Source organism: Lycorma delicatula, chromosome 5 (genome assembly GCF_047948215.1).
Source record: "Lycorma delicatula isolate Av1 chromosome 5, ASM4794821v1, whole genome shotgun sequence".
In the NCBI taxonomy this organism is placed as follows: domain Eukaryota; kingdom Metazoa; phylum Arthropoda; class Insecta; order Hemiptera; family Fulgoridae; genus Lycorma; species Lycorma delicatula.
Window position 1 is genome coordinate 150578839 of NC_134459.1, and position 26434 is coordinate 150605272.

Here is a 26434-nt window from a genome sequence, read left to right on the forward strand (position 1 = left end):
ACGCTACATCTTTTCAACCAAGTTCATCTTTTTTCTATGTGATGGCAGTAGTATCTATAATGTATATCAATATTAGATGTGTAGTTCAAATTTGCCAGCCGAGTAATTATGATACATTTATTGTAACTGCAGATTTCTTTGTTTAAAAATTATGGAACAAAGGATTTGCATTAAAAATCTATTAAAGCTAAGTGAAGTGGTGAAAATGTTAGAGAAGGCTTCTGGCAAGGATGTTGTGTCAGCATCAGCACTATGGGTTTATAAAGTGGTACGAACAATTTCAGAATTGTCATAATAGGTGATAAAACATGGGTGCATGGTATGATGTTTGAACAAAGGTACCATTACCCCAATGGAAGCTTCCTGAAGCATGCCAAATTCAATTGAGTGTTAAAATTCTCCTTACTGTTCTTTTTTGACTGGAATGGTGTTGTCCATTATGAATTCGTAACACAAGGTTATACGGTGAACAAAACTATTGCTTAGCAGTTTTACACCATTTATGTGAGGCAATCTGAAAAAAAGTCCACAAATTTGTTCAAATAATTCTTTAATTTTTCCCAAATCAGCTGATTTGGAAGTCAAGAGTTCCAGCGTTCAAGTCCTAGTAAAGTCAGTTATTTTTACACGGATTTGAATACTAGATCTTGGGGACAGGTATTCTTTGGTGGTTGGTTTTCAATTAACCGCATCTCAGGAATGGTCGAACTGAGACTGTATAAGACTACACTCACACATATCATACTCATTCATCCTCTGAAGTATTATCTGAAAGGTAATTACCAGAGGCTAAACAAGAAAAAGAAAGAAAGGATGTAGATGCACAAATTACATCTACGATAATTTATCTTACCAATTACATTTTCTCCAAAAGAACTTAAGGTCCTTTTTTAAACTTAAAAAAAATATATTCTATGCCTAATTATCACGTAATGACTGATTAATAGTTTATCGCTTTTTAGAGTTTATTATATAAATTCCCATTGCACAACAAAAATTATTTTACTTAATTTTCCTTTATTTTGTTAAACAATTAATTGTATATTATGTTACAGATCAATGATACATGGTTACTTTAGTTGAATAATACAGAGTTCACTGGCAAGTAATTATATGGTGGCTCACACTACAGATAGAAAAGAATCAATTCTTTTACATAATTTCTACAAAATATAAATATGATTCCTATGAGCATGTCCCATAGTGAAGTTTTGATGTACCTGTCGGCAAATGAGAATAGGCTCAAAATCTTAAAATATCTGGTATCAACACACATTATAACAAAAAAAAGCATTTATTAATTTTGATCAGAAAATTTAAATAAAATAATATTCAATTCTTAATTAATGTAATAATCTAAAATCACGTTTTAAAAAATTGCTATTTTAACAAGTTCACTAACCGGATAGTAAAAGTAAATATTGATACTGCCAACAAAAAAATTTGATATAAATTACAAAAAGTATAAATAAATTAAAGTTGTGTAGACATATAAAAGATAAATGGCATGAAACAATTTTTTTTTTGGAATGAATTGTATTCACACCAAAAAATTTATATTAATTCAACTCTGTCAATGTATGATAAAATTAAATTAAAAATTTCCCAATGATATTCGAGACTTCTGAACATACAATTACTTGGAAAAAAATACTCATATGAGAAATGAAAACTATTCTTACCTGTTAATGACTTATTTAGGGGGAAAAAAGATTTTTTTTTTATATATTTAATCACTAAAAAATATCACTGAATGAGTCATTTTGATGACTAAATGGACTACATTTAAACTAACAAGGGTTTTGTTTTATTACATCAACAACTATTTCATTGATGTTTGTAATTAAGGAAGAAGTGTTTCAAAATTTAATGTATATTTGGTCTGTTTTTTTATGTACATCTGTTTTCTTTTTTTAAATTATAATATTAAATTCCTTTATTGCTTTACATCCTTACATATAAACAATTTAGTTTTCTGCATTATTGAATTCAAAACCTAACAAAATATTAAAGTTTACATGAGAAATTTTTTTTTTTTTAAATAAGAATACTTTCCTCTGCTTTTTCTCAAAAGCTAGCTTGTCTTGATAATATATAGAATTCATTCACAAGTATGGATATTTTATTAAATATTTTGATTGTTTAATTTTTAAATTAATTTAATAATTAAGCCGATCTCTGTGGCAGAATGGTAAAATGGTCTCTAGGTTTGAATCTCGGTTAGGCATAGCATTAGCATGCATCAGCAGCAGTTACAGAGCATTTATCAGCTGTTTTTGTAAAAGAAAATAAATGATTTAAGAAAGTAAAATTCAGTAGCAACAATATGCTTATTGAAATTAAGCAATTTCGCAAATTACTTTTACCAAACTCTTTAAATTAATTTTATTAATTTGTTATACACATCAAGTACATGCGTAATAAATTAAAAACCCCACAGTTATGCATAAAGTGATAAAAAACTAACTATTTCCAGGAATCAATTTCATATAATATTAGAACAAGAGACTAATAAAGTTGCATTCAACCAACCAGGCAACCATATAACATTTTTAAATCCATACTGAATAAGTTCCACAAACTCATTTCCTTTATATTATCTTGCTTATTAGAAAGATTTTATAAATAAAATAAGTTTATAATTAGTTTTCTTAAGTAAGAGACTATTCATAAAGTAAATGCTATTACCTATCACAATTTTGTAACAAAGTCTTTTCCAACAACCAAACTTTTTCTTCATGATGATAATTTTCTAATTCAGACCACTGTATAGGAGGATTCTGTTTAATCCAAGAGAAAATATCTTTACATATTTCAGTGATGTGACAATGCCAAGATAGTTTCAGTGAGAGATCTTTGCTATTCTCTATTCTATCTGAAATAAAAATTATAAAATATTAGAAGGAAAATTCTCTATTACAAATTTAATCCCTCACAGTGAAGTTTAATAAACCAAATTCGTTTTTATGAAAGAAAAATATTACACCACATACAGATAATATTAAACAGACTGCTATAATCCAATGAAAATTAATATATATGTAAATTTATGTTATTTAATACATAATTTCTGAATAAGCCTTTTTTCATTTAAAAGAATATTGTGAAAGTAAAAACATAAAATCTGAAAAAGGACAAATTCTCCGTATGTTGATACTATCATCAAGTACTATCTTTTTTCTTTAACAAAGTTGTTAATTTTTGTAAATGGCTATGTCCATTAATAAATCTTCTTTGGATTAACATTTATAGAATGATTTTCTATTCTTAAAACAGGATTTATAAGAATTATTTATACTATACAAAAAAATTAACTGGTATTAAAGGGAATCCAACTTTTTGGAACCCTTTTATAAAGCATATTTTTATTTTACTGGTTCAACACTGTAAATAAACTTACACATTGAATATCCATTAACCGGGAAAAATTTACTGTTGCAATGTACACTACAGTACAGCAGGAAAAACTAATTTATTAATCTCAAATGAAAAATATAGTTTTCAAATTTAGAAGGAAACTAGTTACTTTACTAAATGCCAAGTACATTGGGTATCTGAGAAGATTTTACTCAAAAGCTGCTAAATAGTTCTACTGAATATTAACTGTCAAGAACATAGTTGTATAGAATTAAGACGCTCGACTGTGTTACTTACCATAAATTAAACTTAAGCGTATTGATGGCCACATCGTAGCAGTGCCTGTTAAAATGGACAATTCATTGTGCCTGTTAAAATGGACAATATCAATTCAAGAAAACAATTATATAGTAGCTAAAAACCAATTAAACAGCAGGGTCCTGGATAAGAAAATAGATGAAACCTTTACAACCTGATAGTTCTACATACCTGCAGAACTCTGTTTCCTCATTTCTGCATTCTGTTGGTATTATTTAGAGGCTAACAAAGACAACAATCAACTTAATCAATATCACTTAAAATGATAAAAAAAATGTCTGCAGATATCTTAAAACAATCTAAGCAATTCAACACATTTCAGCAATTCATTCAAACTATGATTACAATGTACCACATGGAAAGCCATATATATATATTGTATTTTTTATAAACTAAATCCAACTTGAACATCCCATGTACAGAATTACAAAGTAAATGAAATGACACTTACCTTATTTTTCTTTTCTTTATTCCAATGGCACTTTCACAGGATCCTGCATCATCAGTAATGAACAGTACATTACGATCCCAGATCATCAGTATAGTACATTACTGAGTAATATAACATTGACTGGCCAGGTTACGTGGTATACATCTTCTAATTATTTTATTTTTAAAGTTAATTTTAATTTTTAATTCTTAATTGACTTCATGTTTTCTATATATGATAGTAATTTTAATTTTAATTTTTAAAAAATATACATATATTTTTATGTTTTCATATGTAATTTTATATAGTTTATATACAACTGATGATGTGGGATCCCACGAAAATGCAACTGGAATAAAGAAAAAAAAATAAGGTAAACGTCGTTTCATTTACTTTGTAATTCTGTACTTGGGTTGTTCAAGTTGGTGTTTGATTATAAAAAATACAATATATTGGTACACGGGAATATGTAAGTACTGACTTTAGAAAAAAAAATATATATATATATGTGTGTGTGTGAGGATTAGCCACACATATTACGATTAGCTAACTTATTATTACGAGAATAAGTGACTATATAAATATGTTTTAATTGGGTGGAAAGAGTTACAATTAAAAACAATGATATAATACAGAAAATAAATGTTTTATACAGTAATAAAAAATTCTGTAAACTAACACAAATAGGTTTAGTAAATGTTGCATAAGCTAATATTTTATTACACAAATTTATTATTTTAAATTAAATATTAATTCACGAAATGTTTCAGATACTGTAAAACTATCGACTTATAATAGGTACAGTTTACAGTCTTACAGGTAAAATTTGTATCCTGTATTTGTTTCCTTGTGTTTTACCTCGTTTTTCTTAAAACCAATAGGAGATAGAGGTCTGGGACCACTTTTATTCAATTTCTTAGAACAAAAATCATAAGGTAGCACCAAATTTACCCCTTGATGAGTACCCCAAGAATTTTAATACAGTTTAATTTCACAGAGAAAACATAAAGCAGAGTGAAATGTTTTGAGAGCCTAAACTTTCTAATGAACTTTTTTCTGACCTATGTTAATATGAACTTTTTTTCTTATTTTTGGCTATACAATCATCCCCCTGAGAAACTGCCGTGGAATTTGGAATCGTCTGATATAGATATGTAAATTAACATGATTTTATGCATACATCAGATGTTCAAACTGAATCAAAAAACACAAAGAGATGACATATCTCATCCATGTGTTACGGGGACATTAAGTAAATATGCTGTTCTGATGAGGCATCCCAAACATGCATGCTTGCTGACAAATGTAATTCCACTTAACTAGAACCATCAATATGAATTACTTCATTTGAATTCAACTTGAAAAGGAGGTTGATAAACTTGCTAGAATATGATTAAAATTTGGCAATAAGTCTTGAGGAATGCAGTAATAAAAAAAAGGTATGATAACAATGATTTTTCCAAAGAGAAAGCTAACAATTTTTTGGTATTATAGACAGTTCCTACAACTTACTTATATCTTTCCATGCAGTAATGGCTGTTTTAAAATGATGAAAAATATCTTCAGTCCTTCTGGCAAGAAGAAGTCTGTTTTTACTTTTACTCAAGTACCACAATTCACTGTTACCATTAGTGAGCTACAACAAAGAAAGGGTTTTAAAAACACATATAATATTCAAAATAAAGTTCAGAATGGATTAATAGAAGTTATTGCTCATTATAAATTAAACTTATGCGATATGTTTAAAAGAACAATCAACTTTAACACAAATAAAACAGCTACTAATAGGTAAATAGGAAATTTTAATGGTTTTGAAAAAGATGAAATTTTAGCAAGAGACAAGACATGACATGTATAAACAATTTTTTATGTATTGTAGATTTATCATGAAAACAACTGTGGCACAGACCTGTATACTTTCAAATTGTTAGCATTAAATAAATAAATTTACTTGATCTGATAATGTACTACAGTAAACAATAAAATGCACTTCTTTTTTATTTAAAATTTTTCATTACATGATGTATTGTTAGATATTATTACATATCTCAGGTTTTAGAGTTTTCGAATCAACCTCAATGGTGATACAGAATGTTTTTTTTGTTTTCAAGAAATAATATAAAAAAGAAAATGTTAGGAAAAGTCCCTTGCTTTGAATGATCTTATTTCTAACACCAATAAATTGATAAATTTTTGCTTTCAATTTCAAATTTTTACGATGTACAATAATAATAATATATATTAACTATTACACACACAACATATAAACTGGATGGATGTTAACAAAATTTTCAAAGATTTTGAAGGTTTACTAAATTATGTTAATATAAAGTAGAAATAATTAACGATAAATGAAAACAAATATTTACTTCAAATATTATTAACAATTTACAAAAATGATCAAAATTAGATGGCTGTTGACTATCGTCCTATAAAGAGGATGTAATAGAAATAAGAAAATGTGCATCATGAGTGTAATGCATCCCATAACATTTTTTTTGACCAAGTTCCTCTAACACAGCTAGAAGAGCAGCCACAACAACCTGAGTAACATACCTATAGCAGTGAAATCCCTATCTATAACAGTCAAATTGTTAAGCAACAGCTGCTGAACAATTTTTTTTTTGTACTGCCTCTTATTTGACCATTTAAACGGATTGGTTAGTTGTTTGTAATTAACAACTAATTTTGGATTATCTTGATAATGGCATTAACACATTCATGACATTGTGCGCCCATACGAGTACACAAGTTTTTTTTTAAAAGATGTTATGTACCTGTAGGGGCACATTCTGCTCATTAGTAAAGTGGCTGTGTGCCCAACAAGGTACACATTTTCACAGGTTTCATATAGCATTTATTTTCAGTCTGGCTGTATTGTAGACATTTAAAATCATACAACAGCATATTAGAAGTGTCATGAAAAGAACTATATAATACAAGTTTACAAAATAAATATTTTATTCAGGTAAATATTTCAAACTTTGCATTAATACAAATTCTAAATTAAAACTTTTTTTTGAAGTTATAAAATGAAATTAAAATGAAATACAGTAAATGGTTTTTGTTGACAAAGTGAAGTGGAAATAAAATATGAAAACAAACAAAATTAAATAAGCGAGATAATTTACAAAAAAACATTCAATTTTGTATCCATGGAAACTACACATTATGTTTTATACTACGATATTGCAGGAACATCATTCTTGGACAGTATTTGCAATATACCTCTTTGGCTTTTTTCTGGTTTCTTTTGTACTAGTTTCTCTGGTCAGATTTTCATAGCAAGCCAGGCATCGTTTTCTTGTGTTGTGAACTGGACTCTCCCTTTTTATGAGGCTGTGATTTTTTTGGCTTTTGTTGCCTCTGTACCTCTGGTACTGCTGTAGAAACTGGCGGAATATTGGCATTGTTTTCATCATCTGTAGCTGATATTAGCTTACTAATTAACTCCTCTTGGAAGCCTAACATTTCCAATTTTCTTCATCGATCTAGGCCTTTATAGAAAATAACTAACACTGTCAGAAATGCAAACATCTTTTTTAATTTTGTTGTATCCCAATACAGCAGCTGGTTTGGGAACTTCCTCCCCCTTCATGCTACGTTTACCTGAATAAGTCAAATTATCGGTATCTTCTGCTCTTGAGGAAACCATTAGAACACGTCTCTTGTCAACCCATTTTATAACTTGGTACAAGTTTTGTGTACAAATCTATTTGTTTCCTGTACAACATGATCTATGATATATTCAGTTAGAAATTGCTTGTATATTGTCAAAGGGTCTGTTCAGTTAAAATCATATTGTACACCACTTCTACCAGTGAAAGGAAATTGTCTTACAGTGTACAAACAATCTTCCCATACACTTTCTTGTACTGTTTGGTCAGGTTGATCAGTAGCATTTACAGCCAAAACTAGGTCTCCTTGGCCACCTACTACACTTTCAATTACAAAATCTACATTACTTAAATTAAGAATAGCTACAATATATACATTACCATTATCTTCAAAATTTTGAGAAATACTGAAACTGTCAACATTTCCTTGTTTGTCTTCAGATTGTTTGTCACTGTCATGACCTGACAAGGGGACGTATTCACTGCCGGATTCTTCAAAATCACTTAGTTCTAGTTCATCCATAGACTAGATATTTCACTGTGATCCGTGTTTTGGTTCACGTAAAATACAACACAATAATCTAAAACAATACTGGCTTATAACCTCAAACACAAATCACTGTACGATGTAAAAGCGTAGATGGGAACTGCCAAGTGTCTGTGCAACTAGTGGCTCACCTAGGGCAGACTCAGAGAAATAAGACAGCTCGTGAACTCATGTGGGTGGACGATGCCCAGGAGTTATATATCATAACAAAGACACATTGTGTACCCTGTTGGATGCACGCAAAAAAATTAATAAAACATATGATTGGAGTTTTATTTCTTTGAAATAATGCTTGTTTCATGTATATTTCATCAAATATAAACTAAAAAAGTAAAAAGAAAATTTCTGGATTTTTGTAAGTATACATGTAAATAACTATGGAAAATAAAAAACCTATGTATTTTGGCAACCGTCATGAACGTGTTAACTAAACTCTAATAATAAAAAGTTATCAAGAGTATTTACAACCAAATAATACAGAAACTGTAACCAAATAATACGGGTAGAAACTGTAACTTATATGAATCAAATCAGTCAAATAATTGGTGGTAAAAAGCTAACTTGTATTTCAAGATTGATTCTTAAGGACACTGAACATAGGCATATTTTCACTTTTTAAAAGCGTTTCCATTTATTTATTATTGGGTTTTTTCTCAATCTCTTCCACATTAAAAGTATGAGAATTACTATCTGAGTAACAAATCCTCATTTTTTAGCTGAATGATAGCTACATAAACAGTCAGATAAAAAAATAAAAAACACATCCCAGACTTTAAATTGAAATTTCAATATTAAAATTAACTATTTACAATATTTTAATTTTTTATTATGTTTGATATGTAATTTTATATAAATATATTATATACAGCTGATGATGCAGGATCCTGTAAAGGTGCTTTTGGAATAAAAAATAAGGTAAGTGTCATTTCATTTACTTTATAATACTGTACTTGGGTTGTTCAAGTTTATTTTTTTATTATAAAAATACAACATATATATGATCATATTTTTCCATATATATATGGAAAATATTATTTATAATGTATCATTTTATAATAAATAAAATAAAAATATATATTTTTAAAATTTTTCTAAATTCGCATCCTCTTTTAACAATATCTTAAAAACATTTTAAAAAAACTTGTAAATAAATCTGATGAAGTGGTGCGCATGCAAGAAACACTAATATATATACATATATATATATATATATATATATTTCCACACAGGGCAAGAAACTTAAAAACCAAACTGAGAGAGCTTGAACTACAGGTATTTGAGTGTTATCTTTTACACTGCTCCTATTAGCAATATTATTGGAGGTGTATATTACTACTCTAATCTATTATTGTCTGTTGTAAACTATTCATGCTTCAGTGCAATAATTTTCGAGAACAGTGGTTTCCTTGTCACCACGATTTGTCTAGTGCAATTCTGACTAGACGATTTGTCTAGTTGCAAGTCCTACACTATCAATAACTGAAGGCAAATGTTCACAATAAATAACTGAAGTCATTGACAACAGTTTGCATCAGGTGACTCTCAATATGATTACTTTAGCATTGCTGCATCAGCTGTGGAGGGTGATCACTTCAGATATCTTTTGTCAAAAGGTGCATAAACTGAAGTAGACAAACTTACATTAAAACATTGTGAGAGTTGATGTTTATTTAAAAAAAAGTTGCCAAGTTATGTTAACTGGTTCTCTTAATTTAAAGCTGTACTTTTATATTTGTCTCTTGTTAATATGAAATTAACAAGAGACAAATCATGTTTGTTACAATAGCCAATAGCTAATACTTACACGACATGGATAAAATACCATCCCATCTTTTGTCTTCACTGTGCGAAAATCTTTTATTCGAAGTTCATTGCTTTTCATATTAAGATTAACCTGTGGTGAAACATCATCATTCAATAAGATCTCAGATTCCTTTAAAAAAACAGATAAAGAAATCACATTACAAACTAATTAATTTCTAATAAATTTTTTTTTGTTTTTTTTTTTATTCTTACTGGAACTTAGTAATAATAGCACTTATATACAGATCAAATATAAAAATAAATATTTTTGATATTAAATACCATTAAAATTTGTGTTGCTAAAAATTGTAGAAAAATCCAAGTATTATGACAAAATTGGCCAAAAAAGAAGAAAATTGTTTTAATTTTATTTTTATATGAATTTACTATTAATATAATATTACAATTGTTATTTTTATATATATATTATACACTATATTTTCTCAAAGTGTATGTTGCAAAAAATAACAAAATAGCAAACACATTTACCACAAATTTAATTCTGAGAAAATTGATTTTATAAGTCAATTTAAAACATATATGGCGGTTGTTCAGGAAGGTTTTGAAGAATTTTTTTTTAACTTTCAACTTAATTCTCTTGCAATTTGATTCATTTACCCAGATTTTCCAACTTTCTTTATATTATCAGTATGATGTGATTTGTCCAACTCTGCGAAATAATCAGTTCTCTCACCTTTGCATCATTAGAAATAAATCTTTGTCCAATGAGCCATTTCTTCAGATTTGGGAGGAGGAAGTAATTAATTGAAGCCAAGTCAGGTGAATACAGCACATGCTACCAGATGACATTGTCAAAGTGTAAATTATCATTGAGTTTTGCAACTACTATCAGAGACATGTATACCGGCACATTAATGTGGTAAAAGAACAGTATCTTTTTGGCCAATGTGGCAGTACATATCAATCAGTCTAGTAAAACATCAGAACTGTAATGATCCTCGTACTTGTAAAAAAGCAAAAAATAAATCAAATTATACTTACACAAACAGGTGTAATATCATCTTCAATAAGGCGATGTGGTAAAATCAACAATAAAGTTTCCTTTGTGGTATCATCTTCAGATTCTAGTTTGATACTGTTAGAGGGCAAAGCTTCATACACGTAGATATTCTTTACAGGTACATCCATTATCTTCAAAAATAAAAACACTCTAAGTTAAAATTTAAGTATTTATAATGAAAACAACAAAGTCACTGAAAACTGTAAAACATTTCATATATTGAAATTTTTATTTATATTTATTTGTGTGTAACTTTTTTTTTACCTGAATATTTAAGAACTGAATTATAGTGTGTGTGTGTGTGTGTGTGTATATATATATATATATATATATAAAATATTGTCAAGTGAATGATTAATGCGAGACCTGACATTAGACACATCACTAATAAAAATGGCAGTAGTCAAGAATGAAAAAGAAGAAGTTTTGCAATATTTTCTTCACGCAACAAATATACACAAGTGTTACATAAACATGATATTACTGCTGAAATAAAAGTGATAATCAGCCACACACAAGCAGCTCAGTTATTTTTACCACAGAAATTTATGTACAGTGGACATCAAAACTATCAGAGAACATTACCATGACTGTGCCCAGATGTACTTTAGTTGCTTCATATGAAACAAAGTCAAACTTAGCAACCGACTAATGTTTTTTTAAACAGAAAATTATAAATGACTCTATTCACTAAAAAGGCTGGAGCTACAATTTTGATAATTTTTTTTTTAAACCTTACAGTCCAGTACACTCCTCTTCAATTCAGAGAAGCCCCCTTATTGAACAAAATGTTGAAATTCATCAAAGTCATTCCCAAAAAATGTAGGCTCTCTACAGATAGAGATGATTCTCTCATACTCTGAGAATGGCATTTCCTGTCGTATAATCCTGATACAGAATAAAAATTGCACCTACAAGATGTGTTGTTTGTTATGCAAACAACATAAGAAAGGAATCATCATATTACTGTTGTGAATGTGATGTTGGTATTTGTCCTGCCCCTTGTTTTAGGAATTTCCACACTAAGAAGGAAAACATTTTCATATTTCAAAAACATTAAAATACATTTAAAAAAAATTTTTTTATAACTAGTTTTAAACTGAAATATAGTAATAACTCTGTGAACTGGCAAACATGAATGTATGTTGTTATTCTGTGATCTTGAACTCTGATTGCCTAAATTCATAAATATTTATAAACTATTTCCATAGAAAATAATTTAATAGTTTTCACGGTAAGATGAGAAAAATATACAAAGAAGATTCACATCAAGTAAACTTTTAGTCATCATCATGTAAACTTATTTCACCATGGCTCAATGAGATAATGATATGTATCAGACTACACTTTGTTGAGTTTGGTAGAGACTCAGATCATCCAATCCTGAGACATGGTTAATTAAACCCCAACCACCAGAGTACACAGGTATTCACTGTTAAGTTTTTAAATCTGTATAAAAGCAACTGACTTTTACTAAGATTTGAACCTGAGAACTTTTGACTTTGAAAATCAGCTGTTAAAACAACTTTTTTGTGATGAGTTAAACACTAGATCATCCTGGTGGGCTAAACATATATATTATTATTATCTTTTATGACCGCATAGGATCATTTTAGTCAGTCTGTTATACATGTCTCTTTGATGGGACTGTTTGGGCCTTGTGGTCCTCCCATTACTTTTTCATACATTTCGATCTTCAATCTTTGTGCCCTTTCTAGTGTTTGTGTTGTGAGGTTTTATCTTATGAGTGTTTTTGTTCATGATTTTCTCATTTAATTTTATCTTACCTGTGGCGTCTACTGATGTAATGCCAATTTCCTTCAGATCCTATCTTATTTCTCTGAATCATCTGCATCCTGCCTTTGTATTTTCCGAGTCGAGATTGTACTGTATTAGCAGTTTCCGAAGTCTTGAATACTGCATCCTCATGATTATGTCAAAAGAATCCTAATCTCCTCTTATGCATGATATCAGTGATGGGTTCTAACTCTTTGTACATGATTTTGTTTGGCACACTCCACCACTTTCTAATACTTTTTATCCATGCAATCCTTACAATTTTTCTTTCGATCTTCTGGAGTCTGTCTGTCTTTGATTGTTCGTTCAGGTGGAATAGTATTTGCTGAATAAGTGGTTTATGGTTTTATAACTGTGTTTTAGTGTCTTATTTTTTATATTTATTGATAGGTATTTTTATTTTAAGTGTACCAGGTTAATTTTTGAGCTTCAGCTAATTTTTTCTTCTTATTGAGATAAAGGATTTTTTGTTTAGATTGTTTGTTACTATTTCTCCAAGGTATTTAAATTGGGTTAATTTTGGGTCAAATTTTATTTGTAATGTTTTGAAGTACTAATATCCATGATTTAGTTTCATCAATGCAATTTGCTACAAGTGCCAAGTCGTCAGCAAAACTAGTTTTCCACCCATTTTAACTTTTGGGAGACACCTTTTTGACCTTGAGCCATTCCCTAATTACCATTTCTAGAGCACAGTTGAACAAGAATGGTGAGAACTCATTGCCTTGGCACAGTCCTGTTTTGATCTCAAAAAGTTCTGAGAGCTCACCTCTGAATTTTACCTTTGACACTGTTTCCAAACTGTGGGACTTTTTCATCACTCTCTTTCCAGGTATACCTTTGTAGAGTCTATATCCTGGAGATTCCATGACATCCTGGTCAGTGTTTCTTATTTCCTGCAGACCCATGATGAGAATTTTGTATTGGTCCATTCAGCCAGTTATTATTTTTAGTTTACCAGTCTGCTGCAGCAAGTTTACTTTGTGTGTGGAAATGTGGATGATTTGATTTGCTTTGATTTGATTTTGGACTTTGTATTTTTCTTATTCGTGTGTGTAGTGTTAGGGCATTGCAATGCTTCCAGTTGCATGTTATCTTCTAAGTGGCAGCCCAACATATCCAAATGCTGCCTTTTCTAAACTCTGGTGTTGCTTGGTTCAGCAGATGGAATATTTCTTAAAAAAGACCTTTCAGTGATGCCTCTCAAGGGGTCAAACTAGGTTCCGAGTTACAACTCTAAATGCGATCTAGTGAGGTGTGATTTGATGATAAATGAAGCTATGAAGTTTTTTTAGATTCAGTTCACCAGAAAAATTTCTCCTATTTGTTCAGGATACCTCCAAGCACAACCTATGAAGGCTCAATCTGACTTTTGTTAAAAGATGTTACTTTGGAGAAAAGTTACAAAGTCTGATCCTAAATGTTACACCCATATATATATATATATATACAATATAATATTCTTTCAGCCTCCGCAAATCACAGAATTAGAGAAACTCACCTTTAATCTTTTACTTCATCAAACGCTATTGGGCCTAAGCCCATCCTCAGTGATATCTTTTATAAATTCTTAAACTGTTTACAATTACACAATAACTATTAGCTTTTTACATTTTGTAATCTTTTTGCAATTGTTGGATTTAATCTTATAAATACCGGAAGAATACGATGAAACAAAAACTCCTGTTATTTCAATTGAGAAATACAATGAATATATAAATGAAATGGTTTTAAAAAAAATAATGACCCAACAATAAATTTTAAAAATTAAAAAAAAGATTCCATAGTTAAATATACAAGGAAATATTTAATAATAACAATAAATTAAAATATCATATCAGATTATCCACATATACCTTACACCCCAAAACTTACACAGGTTTCCCAAAATTACATAAGGAAGGTATACCAACAAGACCATTAATTAATCTCAAAACAGTCCCAAGTTACATTTTACTAAAATTATTGATAAAGCAATTAAATCAAAGATAAATTTAGAATATAAATATAATATAAAAAACAGGAATGAATTAATAAATTAAATAAGTTAAAAATTATTAAAACTATAATTACTAGCTTAGATATAACTAATATGTACCCAGATAAACCCATTGATTACTCAATCTCAATAGAAAAGTTTTTTTTTTTTGTCTTCAGTCATTTGACTGGTTTGATGCAGCTCTCCAAGATTCCCTATCTAGTGCTAGTCGTTTCATTTCAGTATACCCCCTACATCCTACATCCCTAACAATTTGTTTTACATATTCCAAACGTGGCCTGCCTACATAATTTTTTCCTTCTACCTGTCCTTCCAATATTAAAGCGACTATTCCAGGATGCCATAGTATGTGGCCCATAATTCTGTCTCTTCTTTTATCTATATTTTTCCAAATGCTTCTTTCTTCATCTATTTGCCGCAATACCTCTTCATTTGTCACTTTATCCAACCATCTGATTTTTAACATTCTCCTATAGCACCACATTTCAAAAGCTAATCTTTTCTTCTCAGATACTCCGATCGTCCAAGTTTCACTTCCATATAAAGCGACACTCCAAACATATACTTTCAAAAATCTTTTCCTGACATTTAAATTAATTTTTGATGTACACAAATTATATTTCTGACTGAAGGCTCTTTTCGCTTGTGCTATTCGGCATTTTATATCGCTCCTGCTTCGTCCATCTTTAGTAATTCTACTTTCCAAATAACAAAATTCTTCTACCTCTATACTCTTTTCTCCTCCTATTTTCACATTCAGCGGTCCATCTTTGTTATTTCTACTACATTTCATTAATTTTGTTTTGTTCTTGTTTATTTTCATGCAATAGTTCTTGCGTAGGACTCATCTATGCCATTCATTGTTTCTTCTAAATCCTATTAATATATTTTCTAAATAGAAAATATATTAATAAAAGCAGGTGAAGACATATATTTTACATATGAAATGGAACATAACAGAAAAATAAATTATTTAGATGTAAATAATAAAATAAAAACAATCAAATAATAACTGAATTATATAAAAAACCTACCTGAAATGAAATTATTATAAATAGGAATTCTAATCATATTTGGTCCCAGAAGGTTAATATTTTTAAGTACATGATATACAGAGCAGTAAAATACATAAACGACAAATGGAAATTTTGTAATTTTAGTATAAAGAACATAGCTATAAAAAAACGGATATCATACATCATTGACTGATATTAAAAATATAATCCAGAATATTTCAGTAATACAAATATTATCCATAAAAATAGTGAAATGTTTATGTAAAATACTCTTATACAAATAAAATTATAGAAAACTAAATTTGATGCGTATACAAATAAAAAATACAAACCTGATAATCATATAATAAAACATTAAAAATTTTATAATAATGAAAAAGTAAAAAATAAATGTGGGTCTTCTGGTATTTATAAAATTAAATGGAACAATTATGAAAAGATATATAAAACAAATACATAATTTAAAGATAGATTTATAGAACATTTTAAATCATTTAAAAACAGAATAATAGGGTTCTCAAATGTTGCTGACAATTTTTTAATAATTTTGATTATTTAGTTTAGAAGGTAATTTGGAAATAGTTGAAAAAATAAATATTGAAGATGAATATTTAGCCTTATAATATACAAAATAAAATATTTAAACGTGAATTCAGCCTTATAAATCTGCAAACAGAATTTGATGGAGATACTTTTATTAAAATTAAGTTTCTATCCAAAGATAAGATATGATAAATTAATAATTATTGTAATACTTTTTCATTATTGACTGAACATTTATTTGTTATAAATAAAAAAATCTTTAAAAACATTTAAAATATTTTTAGAAGTTTAATTAATTTAAGTTGTTTAATTAATTTTTATTTTAAACAAACAATTTTTACACAATGTAAAAAGCTAATATTTATTATATAAATTGTGAACAGTTACATAATTTATAAAAGTTATCACTGAGGATGAGCTTAGGCCTGAAAGCATTTTGAAGTAAGAAATTAAGAGGTAAGAGTGTTTCATTAATTCCGTGCTTTGCAGAGGCTGAAAGAATATTATATTGTATATATAGACATTTATGTACACAGAAAAAAAAAATGGACTTACAAAGTTTAACCTGCTAAATAATTAATATATACGAGTTCACAAATGAACTGCATGGAATCCAAAATTTACGTGCAAGTCCATAATAATGAAAAACAATACAGTAGGATGCTGATTTGAGATATCTGACAAACTGGACTGCTTAAATCCAAATTAAGAAATTAAAGAAAAAATAATACATTATTTGAAAAAATAAATCTTCACTTCAACCGGAAATTTTTTATTTATGTTTATTTTACTTGGTTTTTCAAATGACCTTTTTGCAATTCATTTAGCAAAAATATATATGATACTTATACAGGATGAGTGAAGATAGACTTGCTAAAAAAATTTCCAACATCGTCAACGTAAGTAAATTAAAGTCGATTTGAATGAAAGAAACACAAGATGACCTGGAACGACTCAACATCTCAGAAGGAGATTTCAAAGGACAGAAGGAAATTTAGAGATGAAATTACAAAACTGATCAAGAACAAAAAAGAGAAACAATAGGAAGAAGATGAATAGAGGGAAAGAAGAAACATACTGAATGGATGAAGAGGTTTTGAAAAGAAAAAAGATGAAAAACCCATAAGCTTCAAACACAATATAAATCTATTTTAAAATTAAATAAAAATGAAATTCATTCAATGTGTGATAAGGAGGGTAAAATGATGTTCAAGTGGGAAGATAAACAACATGTCTTGTGTTTGACGACTAACATAAATGGCGTAGAAGTAGTATGGAAAGAAAGAAGACAATAGTTCCAAATGTTGTCAACAATTATATTTTTATAGATTGAGTTGATAAGGTGGATCAAATGCTGAGAGCATATCCATTCAAAAGAAAAAGACAAAAAAAAGCAGTTCTGACAACTTTTAAATATCACTGTATTCAATGCTCACAGTTTACATAAGAAAAGTGGGGAGAAGTACAATCCTCTTCAATTCAGAGAGAAAATTGTTGAAATTCATCATAGTCATTTCCAAAAAAAGTAGACCCTCTGAGAAGATCCTCTAATTCTCTCTCTGTGTAATGACATTTCCAGTCACATATTCAAGATACACAAAAAACCTACACAGAATAAGATGTTTTTTGTATAACAAACATAAGAAATGAATTGCAACATTATCGCTATGAATATGATATTGGTTTTTGTGCTGCCTCTTGTTTTAGAAATTTCCACACTAAGGAAAACAAAAATATTTCTAAAAAAAAAAACATATTTCAAAAATTTTAAAGCTTAAATCCAGATTAGGCAACTTAAAAAAGCTAATACATTGTTTGAAAAAATTTTAACTTATAATTTTAATTTTTTCAAATAAATCTTCACTTCAATAGGGATTTTTTTTTCGACCTTAATTTTACTGGTTTTTTAATTTAACTTTTTTCAATTCATTTAGCAAAAACATATATGTATTTTAGACTTTGTAAAACTTATTAAAGTAAATTTTTACACAATTATCCAGATCTGGCCTTGCAAAGGTTCATCTGGACAATTGGTGTTTTCACTGTATGCAGAATCTAATATCCTTACTTACCACTTCATTTTTAACTTCTAAATTTACTGATTTATTCAAGTTTGTGTCTTCAATTGCTAAACGATCTTTTTCGATAACAAGTAGTTCTTTCAGCTGTAGTAAATCTACTTGCTGTAATAAAAAACAAAAAAAAATGAATGCAACAAAGTAAAGATGTTTATGATTTTTTTGTATAATTTATTAAATAAAAATAAATTGTTCCTGTAATTTGCTTAGCATACACATATAGGACAGCCACAATTAAATTATTACATTGTCCAACAATATCAGAGGAGTAATGAACTAAAAGGTAAGAATTTTTTGCAGTTTATTAAGGATCGTGCATGTATGGATTAGTGTATATGTTGTTCTTGTGAGGGTCTATTTTTCAGTCACTCTGTAGTTAACGTTAATGTTGATAAAATTAAACAGAAATATAACTCCCCTCTCAGAAAAGAAATATAACTTCACTAATAAAAATGTCATATGAACTGTATTTTGGATGTAAATTAAGTGATCAGGACCAATCTTGGGCTCCTCAGATTTGCTGCGCTTCTTGTGTAATATTGTTGACTGATTGGCCAAATGGATTTCATCATGTACCGTTTACAATTCCAGTGGTTTGGAGAGAACCAAAGGATCACACCATAGACTGTTATGTTTATGAAATAAAGATATCTGGAATAACAGCTAAAATTAGATGTACTGTTTAATATCCTGATATTCCCTCTGCCATGCGGCCATAGCCAAGAGCTTTCAATTTCAGAAACATGGAACTTAGATGAAGATGAAAATGTTGAATCTTGTGTTGACTTATCAGGCGATGAAGAAAGAGATCCAAAATTTTTAGAAAACAGATTTACTGAATCCCATTTAATTAATCAGTCAGAATTAAATGATCTGGTTCGTGATTTAAATTTAACAAATAATCAAGCAAAAATACTGGCACCAAGACTGAAAGGATGACATTTTTTACAACCAAACACTAAAATAAGTGATTTCTATGAGAATCAGAATTTGAACATTTCCTTTCTTAGTATGAAAACTTAGTATACTGTAATGATATGGATTCTTTACTGGAAGCTTTGGAACATATGCACCATCGTGACAAATGGCGACTTTTTATTGACTCATCAAAGCTTAGTTTGAAAACTGTTCTACTTCATATTAGAAATAAATACCCATCAATACCATTAGCATGCTGTTAACATGGAGTCTTATGAAAATATGAAACTTGTATGAGCAAGATTCAAACAAATATTTATGGCATATTTGTAGAGATCTGGAAGAAATTGTGCTTTTACTTGTACTGCAACTTGGATACACTAAGTTCTGTTGCTTTTTGTGTGAGTGGGATAGCAGGGATAGGAAAAACCATTATATAAAAGAGCAGTGTCAAAGAGAGAGGCACTAACTGTAGGAGAGAAGAATGTTGTTAGGCAGGCATTAGTAAAACCAGAAAAGTTTTATCTTCCAACACCACACATTATGTTCAGAGACACCATTTTGACCAATTCTCTCTCTCTTCCTCTGTTTGTGTGTGTGTAAGTCCTCTCTCTCTCTCTCTCGCTGTGTGTGTGTGTATGCCTCTCTCTCTCACTCTATCTGTGTGTGTGTGTATGTCTTTCTCTGTCTTCTCTTAATATCCTTGTCGAATCTCGAACACACGATATTATTTACTCCCAATAAGATTAGGATCTCCTATTCTGGTTCCGCTATATCATTTACGATTAGTTTAAAACAATATTATAAAAAATCTTTCGTGTTCTTATATTTCTGTTGAATCACACAAAAGATCTCATTTCCTTCAGAAGAATAGAAAAAAGCAATCAAGGCTTGTAGACAAAACTAGCGGTGGTGCTGCTCCAAAAAAAATTTTTCTAGCCAAAAAAATTATTTAAACAAATTTACTGCTGAAGCATTTTCTCACACCCATCTGCGATTATTATACCTCCATTATCTACCTTTACTATTATTGAAACTTTATACTCCCTTGATTTCGAAATCAGTTGATTTTCGATGTCGATATAACCACTAGTCTATCCCGGTGGTGTAAATGGATGAAAATGAGTTCAACAAATTTACTACTAATATATTTTCTCAAATCAATCTATGGTTATTATCGCTCAATTATCGATTGACGGTTTTAAGCACAATGTGCTTTTTGATGAAGAATGGCGACCAAAGCAATGTTTGACTAGGTATCTGGTGCGTTATTTCTCGGCCACACTGGTCTGCCAACCATACAATGGAATTTTTTTCTATGTAAGTTGTGATATTACGTAAGTTTAGTTAGGCACGACTGTCGACACTAGCACCACTATTCAACTGACTAGATACCTGGTGCGTTAAATCTCGCGGCTACACCAGTCTGCCGACAATACAAGTGAAACTTGATCTAAGCAACTTCTGAAATTACAATACTTTAGCTAGACCCGACTTCCAACGCCACTACTGCTACTCCTCTGACTAGGTACATGATGCGTTAAGTCTCGCGGCTACACTAGCTGCCGACCGTACAAGTGAAATATTACCTATGGATGTTCTGAACTTACAATATTTTAGTTAGGACCTACTGTCGACGGTTGTACTACTACACATCATTTGACTGTGTGCCTTGTGCGTTAAGTCTTGCGGCTTTACCGTTCTGCCGATTATACAAGTGAAATTTGTTCTATGTAAGTCATGAAACAATAATAAAACTGTAATAGTTTAGTTAAGCCAGAATGGAGATGCTACCACTGCTACACGTCTGACTAGGTTCCTTGAGCGTTAACCCTCGCGGCTACACCGGTCCGCCGAACATACAAGTGAAATTATTCTTTTTAAGCTGTGAAATTGCAATAGTTTAATTAGCCCGAAATTCAAAGCTACACGGCAAAACCTCTGACTCGGTTCCTGGTGAGTTAAGTCTTGCGGCTACACCAGTCTGCCGACAATAAAAGTAAAATTTATTCTATGTAAGTAGGGAATTTACGATACTTTACCACTGTTAGACTTCTGACTCGGTTCCTACTGCGTTAAGCCTCGCGGCTACACTAGTGATTTCCACTCCTTTCACTAGGTACCTGGAGAGTTAAACCACGAAGCTACACCAGCTGCCGAGCATAGAAGTGAAGTTTGTTCTATTAGGGTTGTGAAACTACAATACTTTAATTAGGCACGACTATCAAATCTAGCACCGATATACCTCTGAGTAGAGCCTGGTGCGTTATATCTCGCGGTTACACCAGACTGCCGAACATGCAAGTGAAATTAGTTCTATGTAAGTCGTGAAATTACAATATATTAAATAGGTTCGACTGTCCACGGAAGCACTGCAAAAACTTCGACTAGGAACCTGGTGCGTTAAGCCTTGCGGCTACACCAGTATCCCGGTTGTACATGTGATATATGATTTTGTAAGTTGTGAAATTACAATACTGTATTTAGGGCCACTGTCGCCGCCTGTACTGCAACACCTTTGACTAGGTACTTAGTGCGTTAAGTCCCGCGACTACACCAATCTGCCGACAATTCAAGTGTAATTTGTTATATGTAAGTTGTGAAATTACAATACATTAGTTAAGCCTGACTGTCGACTCTGTCACTTCTACACATTTGACTAGGTACCTGGTGCGTTAAGTCTCGCGGTTACCTCAGTCTTCTGACCAAACAAGTGAAATTTGTTCTTTGTAAATAGTGAAATTAGAAGGGTTTGATTAGGCCGGACTTTCGACGCTAGTACGGAACCTCTGACTAGGAACCTGGTGCGTGAATTCTCGCGGCTACACCAGTCTACCTACAATACAAGTGAAATTTTTTCTAAGTTAGTTGCGAAATTACAGTACTTTAGTTTGGCCCGACTGCCGATGCTACCTCTGCTACTCCTCTGACTAGGTACATTGTAAGTTAAGTCTCGCGGCTACACCAGTCTGCCGACCGTACAAGTGTAATGTGAGCTATGGACATTGCCTATACAAGAGTCGCGTGTTGCTACTGAATATTATCGTCGCGTTTCTTGGATATGCATCAGAATTTACAAGAGATGCTTTTGATGACAATTTAATAAATAAACTCTCTCAGTTTCTCTCTCTTACTCTCTCTCTCTCTATCTGTCTGTCTGCCTCTCACTCTCTCTCTGTTTGTTTGTCTACTCTCTCGCTCTCTCTCTCTCTTATTCTCTCTCTTACTCACCCTATATCTTTCTCTGTTACTCTTTCGCTCTCTCCCTCCTGTCAATTTTAATGAAAATTGAACGCCTACCACAAATCAACGCTGACAACGTAGTTGTAGGATTTTCCAGTAACGTGTGGTTGGTTGTCCTTCTGGCTGGCTGTCCGTCTAACTGGCTGACATCATTTAAAATTAAAAACCCGACTATAGAATAAAAATAAAATTGTATTTCTTAGAAGAAAATTTAAAAATTAAAGTTCTTAAATTAATAAAAGTTTTAGCAATGAAGACATTTAATTGTTAAAGATCGAGGTCAATTAAAATTAAAAACCTGGCTGGCTGGCTGGCTAGCTCTCCGTCCGTCTGTCTGTCTGTCTGTCTGTCCGTCCTCCTGGCTGGCTGGCTGGCTGTCCGTCTGGCTTGCTGTCCGTCTTACTGGCTGAGAATTCATTTTTAGTTCATCTTTCCTGACCCTATCTTGGGCGAATCTCATTTTTAATCGTGAACGGTTTCTCTCCGTCATAATGCATATATCGGGTATACGGAAATGCTGTAAGTTTGCATTTCGCCTGAGAAAACGTGAAACCGGATTTCATACTTGAATTTGCGAAAAACCGGCCGACCAATCGCTTTCAAATTTCACCGCCTTGTTGGAGGTCGTCAAATTAACAGTCTACCGGATTTTCAACTCGATCCTACTTTCGTTTCGGTTCAATTAACGGCACTGTTCTATACCGATAACGGTTTGAGATAATCCATTTATAGTTGAAAAATCGGTTTTCCGAGCCGATTTTACGTATTGGGTAGCTTCCTTTTCTTACTCTGATGCTCGGTTCGTTCGTTTACGATTTTTTTATAAATCAACCCTTAAGGCCGAATTTCAAAACTTAACTGCCCGGACCCGCGTCGCGCAACAAAAACGTGCTTGTCAAAAAATTCAGCAGAAAATCTAGTATTTTTGGGGTTTTTTTTCGACTTTTTAACTGTGACAACAACGATTTTGGAAAAATCGCTTCGACGCGGTAAGGGCGGATTTCAAGGCTAAGGGAGCTTTTTTGCCGATTTTTCATCGCCAACAACTCGGTGTGTTTATATATATATATATATATATATATATATAGGCTACTAAGTCATCTGGACTTAGATTTAATCCGTGACAAGTGTTCCATATTTTTCACCAATCATTTTAAACATTTTATCTTTCTCAATAAAATATATGTTGCCAATCTGTGACTAAGCCGTGGCTCAGCCAACCGTAGTTTTAATTATTATGTATACTTTCTTTTCCTGTTTTAGCCTTCGGTAAATATAGTTCAAGTAATACTGAAGAGGATGAAATGTATATTTTTATTTATTTATTATAATAAGATACTGTAGTTTACTTATAGGGAATACGATAATTTAATTTAAATATTAATTAATAAAATTAGTACATTAACTGAAAGGATAATTACTGTAATAGAAAACCCGTTACGATAGATCAGGTGGTGAATAAAAGCAGAGGCGCTTGTTAGCGGCAAGGGTTGCTTAGCCGTATTCAGCCAGGTGCGCAGAGCAGCAGCGCGCATCACGTGATCCCGTGATCCCGTCTGCGCCAATAGCAACAGAATAAGGAAGTACAGCTGGCCCGGCGACGTACACAACCTCACAACACACGCGCTCTCAACGGTGAAGAAAGATGTCTATTCGCAAAATTAATATTACATTTAAAAACTATAAAATTCTATAATAAATCTTAGAATCGTCCTAAAACTGATCTAATCGCTTCAAAATGTTCAAAAAAATATACACTCTGACGTAATATTAATCGAGTGAATTTTTAATTAATAAATAATTAATAAAAAACAGAAACCCTAGGAAGCGAAAACACGGGGTTTTAATACGACCGTCTTACCTGAAATGTAAAATTCTTTCTATACACACGAACAAGATACTATTTTACTTAAAACTATGTAAATTAACTACAGAACTAAATAAATGAACCCGAGATTGAAATGTTTAAGTTAAAACGGTCCAAAAACAAAAAAAATAATTTCGTCTGATGTACAGACTATTAAATATATAATCGAATTTAATTTAACCGATAGAAGTTTTTGTTCGTTCCGATATATCGCATCGTTTGTATTTCCACGGCATCAATCTGTACTTAAGAAAGGAAACCGTATAAAAAAGGATATTTAATAACAGGCAAGAATTTAAAAACAAAAAAAAAATAGAAAGTAAAAATACACAGCAATAATATTCATTCTTCACTAAATTAACACCATTTGAAATATTTTACGGTCATACTAATTCTAATTCATTACTAGAAGTAGACACGCATAAAAAATAGATTTAATAAACAAAATTACTTCGATCAATAATCAAAGAAAAAGATTTTGTCGGGAACTAAATTTAACGAATCCTAGTATTTACAACCTATAGTGACACCGGCAAATATTAGTTTTTACGTTACGAACAATACTCAAATTTATAAAGAACTAATGAACTTACATAGATTGTGTTGTCACGAACTAAAAATTATTAAAACGAACATAAAATAAGTTTATTTATCTAACACGACGGTTTTAATATCACCGGTTACAAACATATAAGACAGAATAATAACGATTACAGCAAGTATTAAAAGAAGATACTCTCTGAATTGACAAGATACAAATTTACGTGAAATATATCTAATAACAGAATATCAAATTGAAGGACCGCAGGTAAAATTATTCATTCTTTAAACAAAATTATACAGAATCGACTAATTATTATTTCTTTTACTCACTATGTGCACGACAGCGTTGACTTTTCGTTTCGGTTTTTGAAGATAGATTTTCGTGTGCTAGGTATCTTCTTACAACTCGAAGATGACCTTCACCTTTACTAAAACTTATTAAGTAACAAAGAACTAAGAATTGTGTGAGTAGGACTTATATCTTGTTTTCGTTAACATAATACTATACTACAACTCGCTTAATAATAAAACTTTATGTATATTACATTTATACTTTATATGTTTTCCATATAATGCTATGAATACCTACTTCAATTCGCGATAATAAAACATAATGTAATAGACTTCTACGTGCGCTTCCTGTAATAAACGCTTAGTAATATAAAATAGTATTTTATTTTTCACGCCTTGTGGATTTTACTAAATTTTCTTAATTTTCAAACGATTCTTTTTTTCCCAGAATCGATTATCAATTAGATTAGATTAACTTCCATCGGTCTTTTTTAGTCAACTCCCTCCCCAAAAAAATCCTTTTCGTCTTACATTCCCATCCTCGCGAAAAAAAAAAACACAATCGGCATGGAAATTAACAGGAGCTTAAATCGATCGTAGCATTGTAAATAATTCTCCTCGTATTACTTTTCCTTCCTCACGGAACGAGTGTCAAAGAGATAATAGCTTCATCGTTAGTGAAAATTACTTAGGTTTGAAGAGAAACCATCTCTAGGAAGACGATATTTGTTTACGTAACATTTTTAACCGCTTAGAAGACGTTGCCTCGGTCGGCCTTTGAAGACGTACTGTTCGAGATGTACCGTGCACTAGGTACAATATAAGTTATTGACGATGGTAAATTGACGTTCGGTGTAGCGGTAAAACCGGTACGGAAATCGCTAAAGCCCTTAAACCTATACCGGATAAAAACAAAATGCAAGCTTTTCGTTTCGGGTAAAGAGTTTTACAACCACCTCACCGGGATAATCTGATTGTTAGATCGATCGAAAATCATAATAGAAAAATATACACTTGGAAAAAGCCAGGCGATACTGTAAGGTATC

At 30.8% G+C, this 26434-nt stretch overlaps 1 protein-coding gene across 2 annotated transcripts in view; it reads right to left on the reverse strand.

The window, feature by feature from the left end:
• Positions 1–1025: 1025 nt before the first annotated feature.
• LOC142324566 (uncharacterized) overlaps positions 1026–26434 on the reverse strand; it is a 48980-nt gene continuing 23571 nt past the window's right edge. For both annotated transcript variants that reach the window (XM_075365409.1, XM_075365408.1), the window contains 6 exons: positions 18521–18631; positions 11075–11224; positions 10074–10202; positions 5618–5741; positions 2689–2875; positions 1026–1220 (listed from right to left, as the gene is read on the reverse strand). In XM_075365409.1, the coding sequence (XP_075221524.1) occupies positions 1127–1220; positions 2689–2875; positions 5618–5741; positions 10074–10202; positions 11075–11221 (681 nt within the window). In that variant the 5' untranslated portion in view covers positions 11222–11224; positions 18521–18631 and the 3' untranslated portion in view covers positions 1026–1126. The remainder of the gene's footprint in view (positions 1221–2688; positions 2876–5617; positions 5742–10073; positions 10203–11074; positions 11225–18520; positions 18632–26434) is intronic.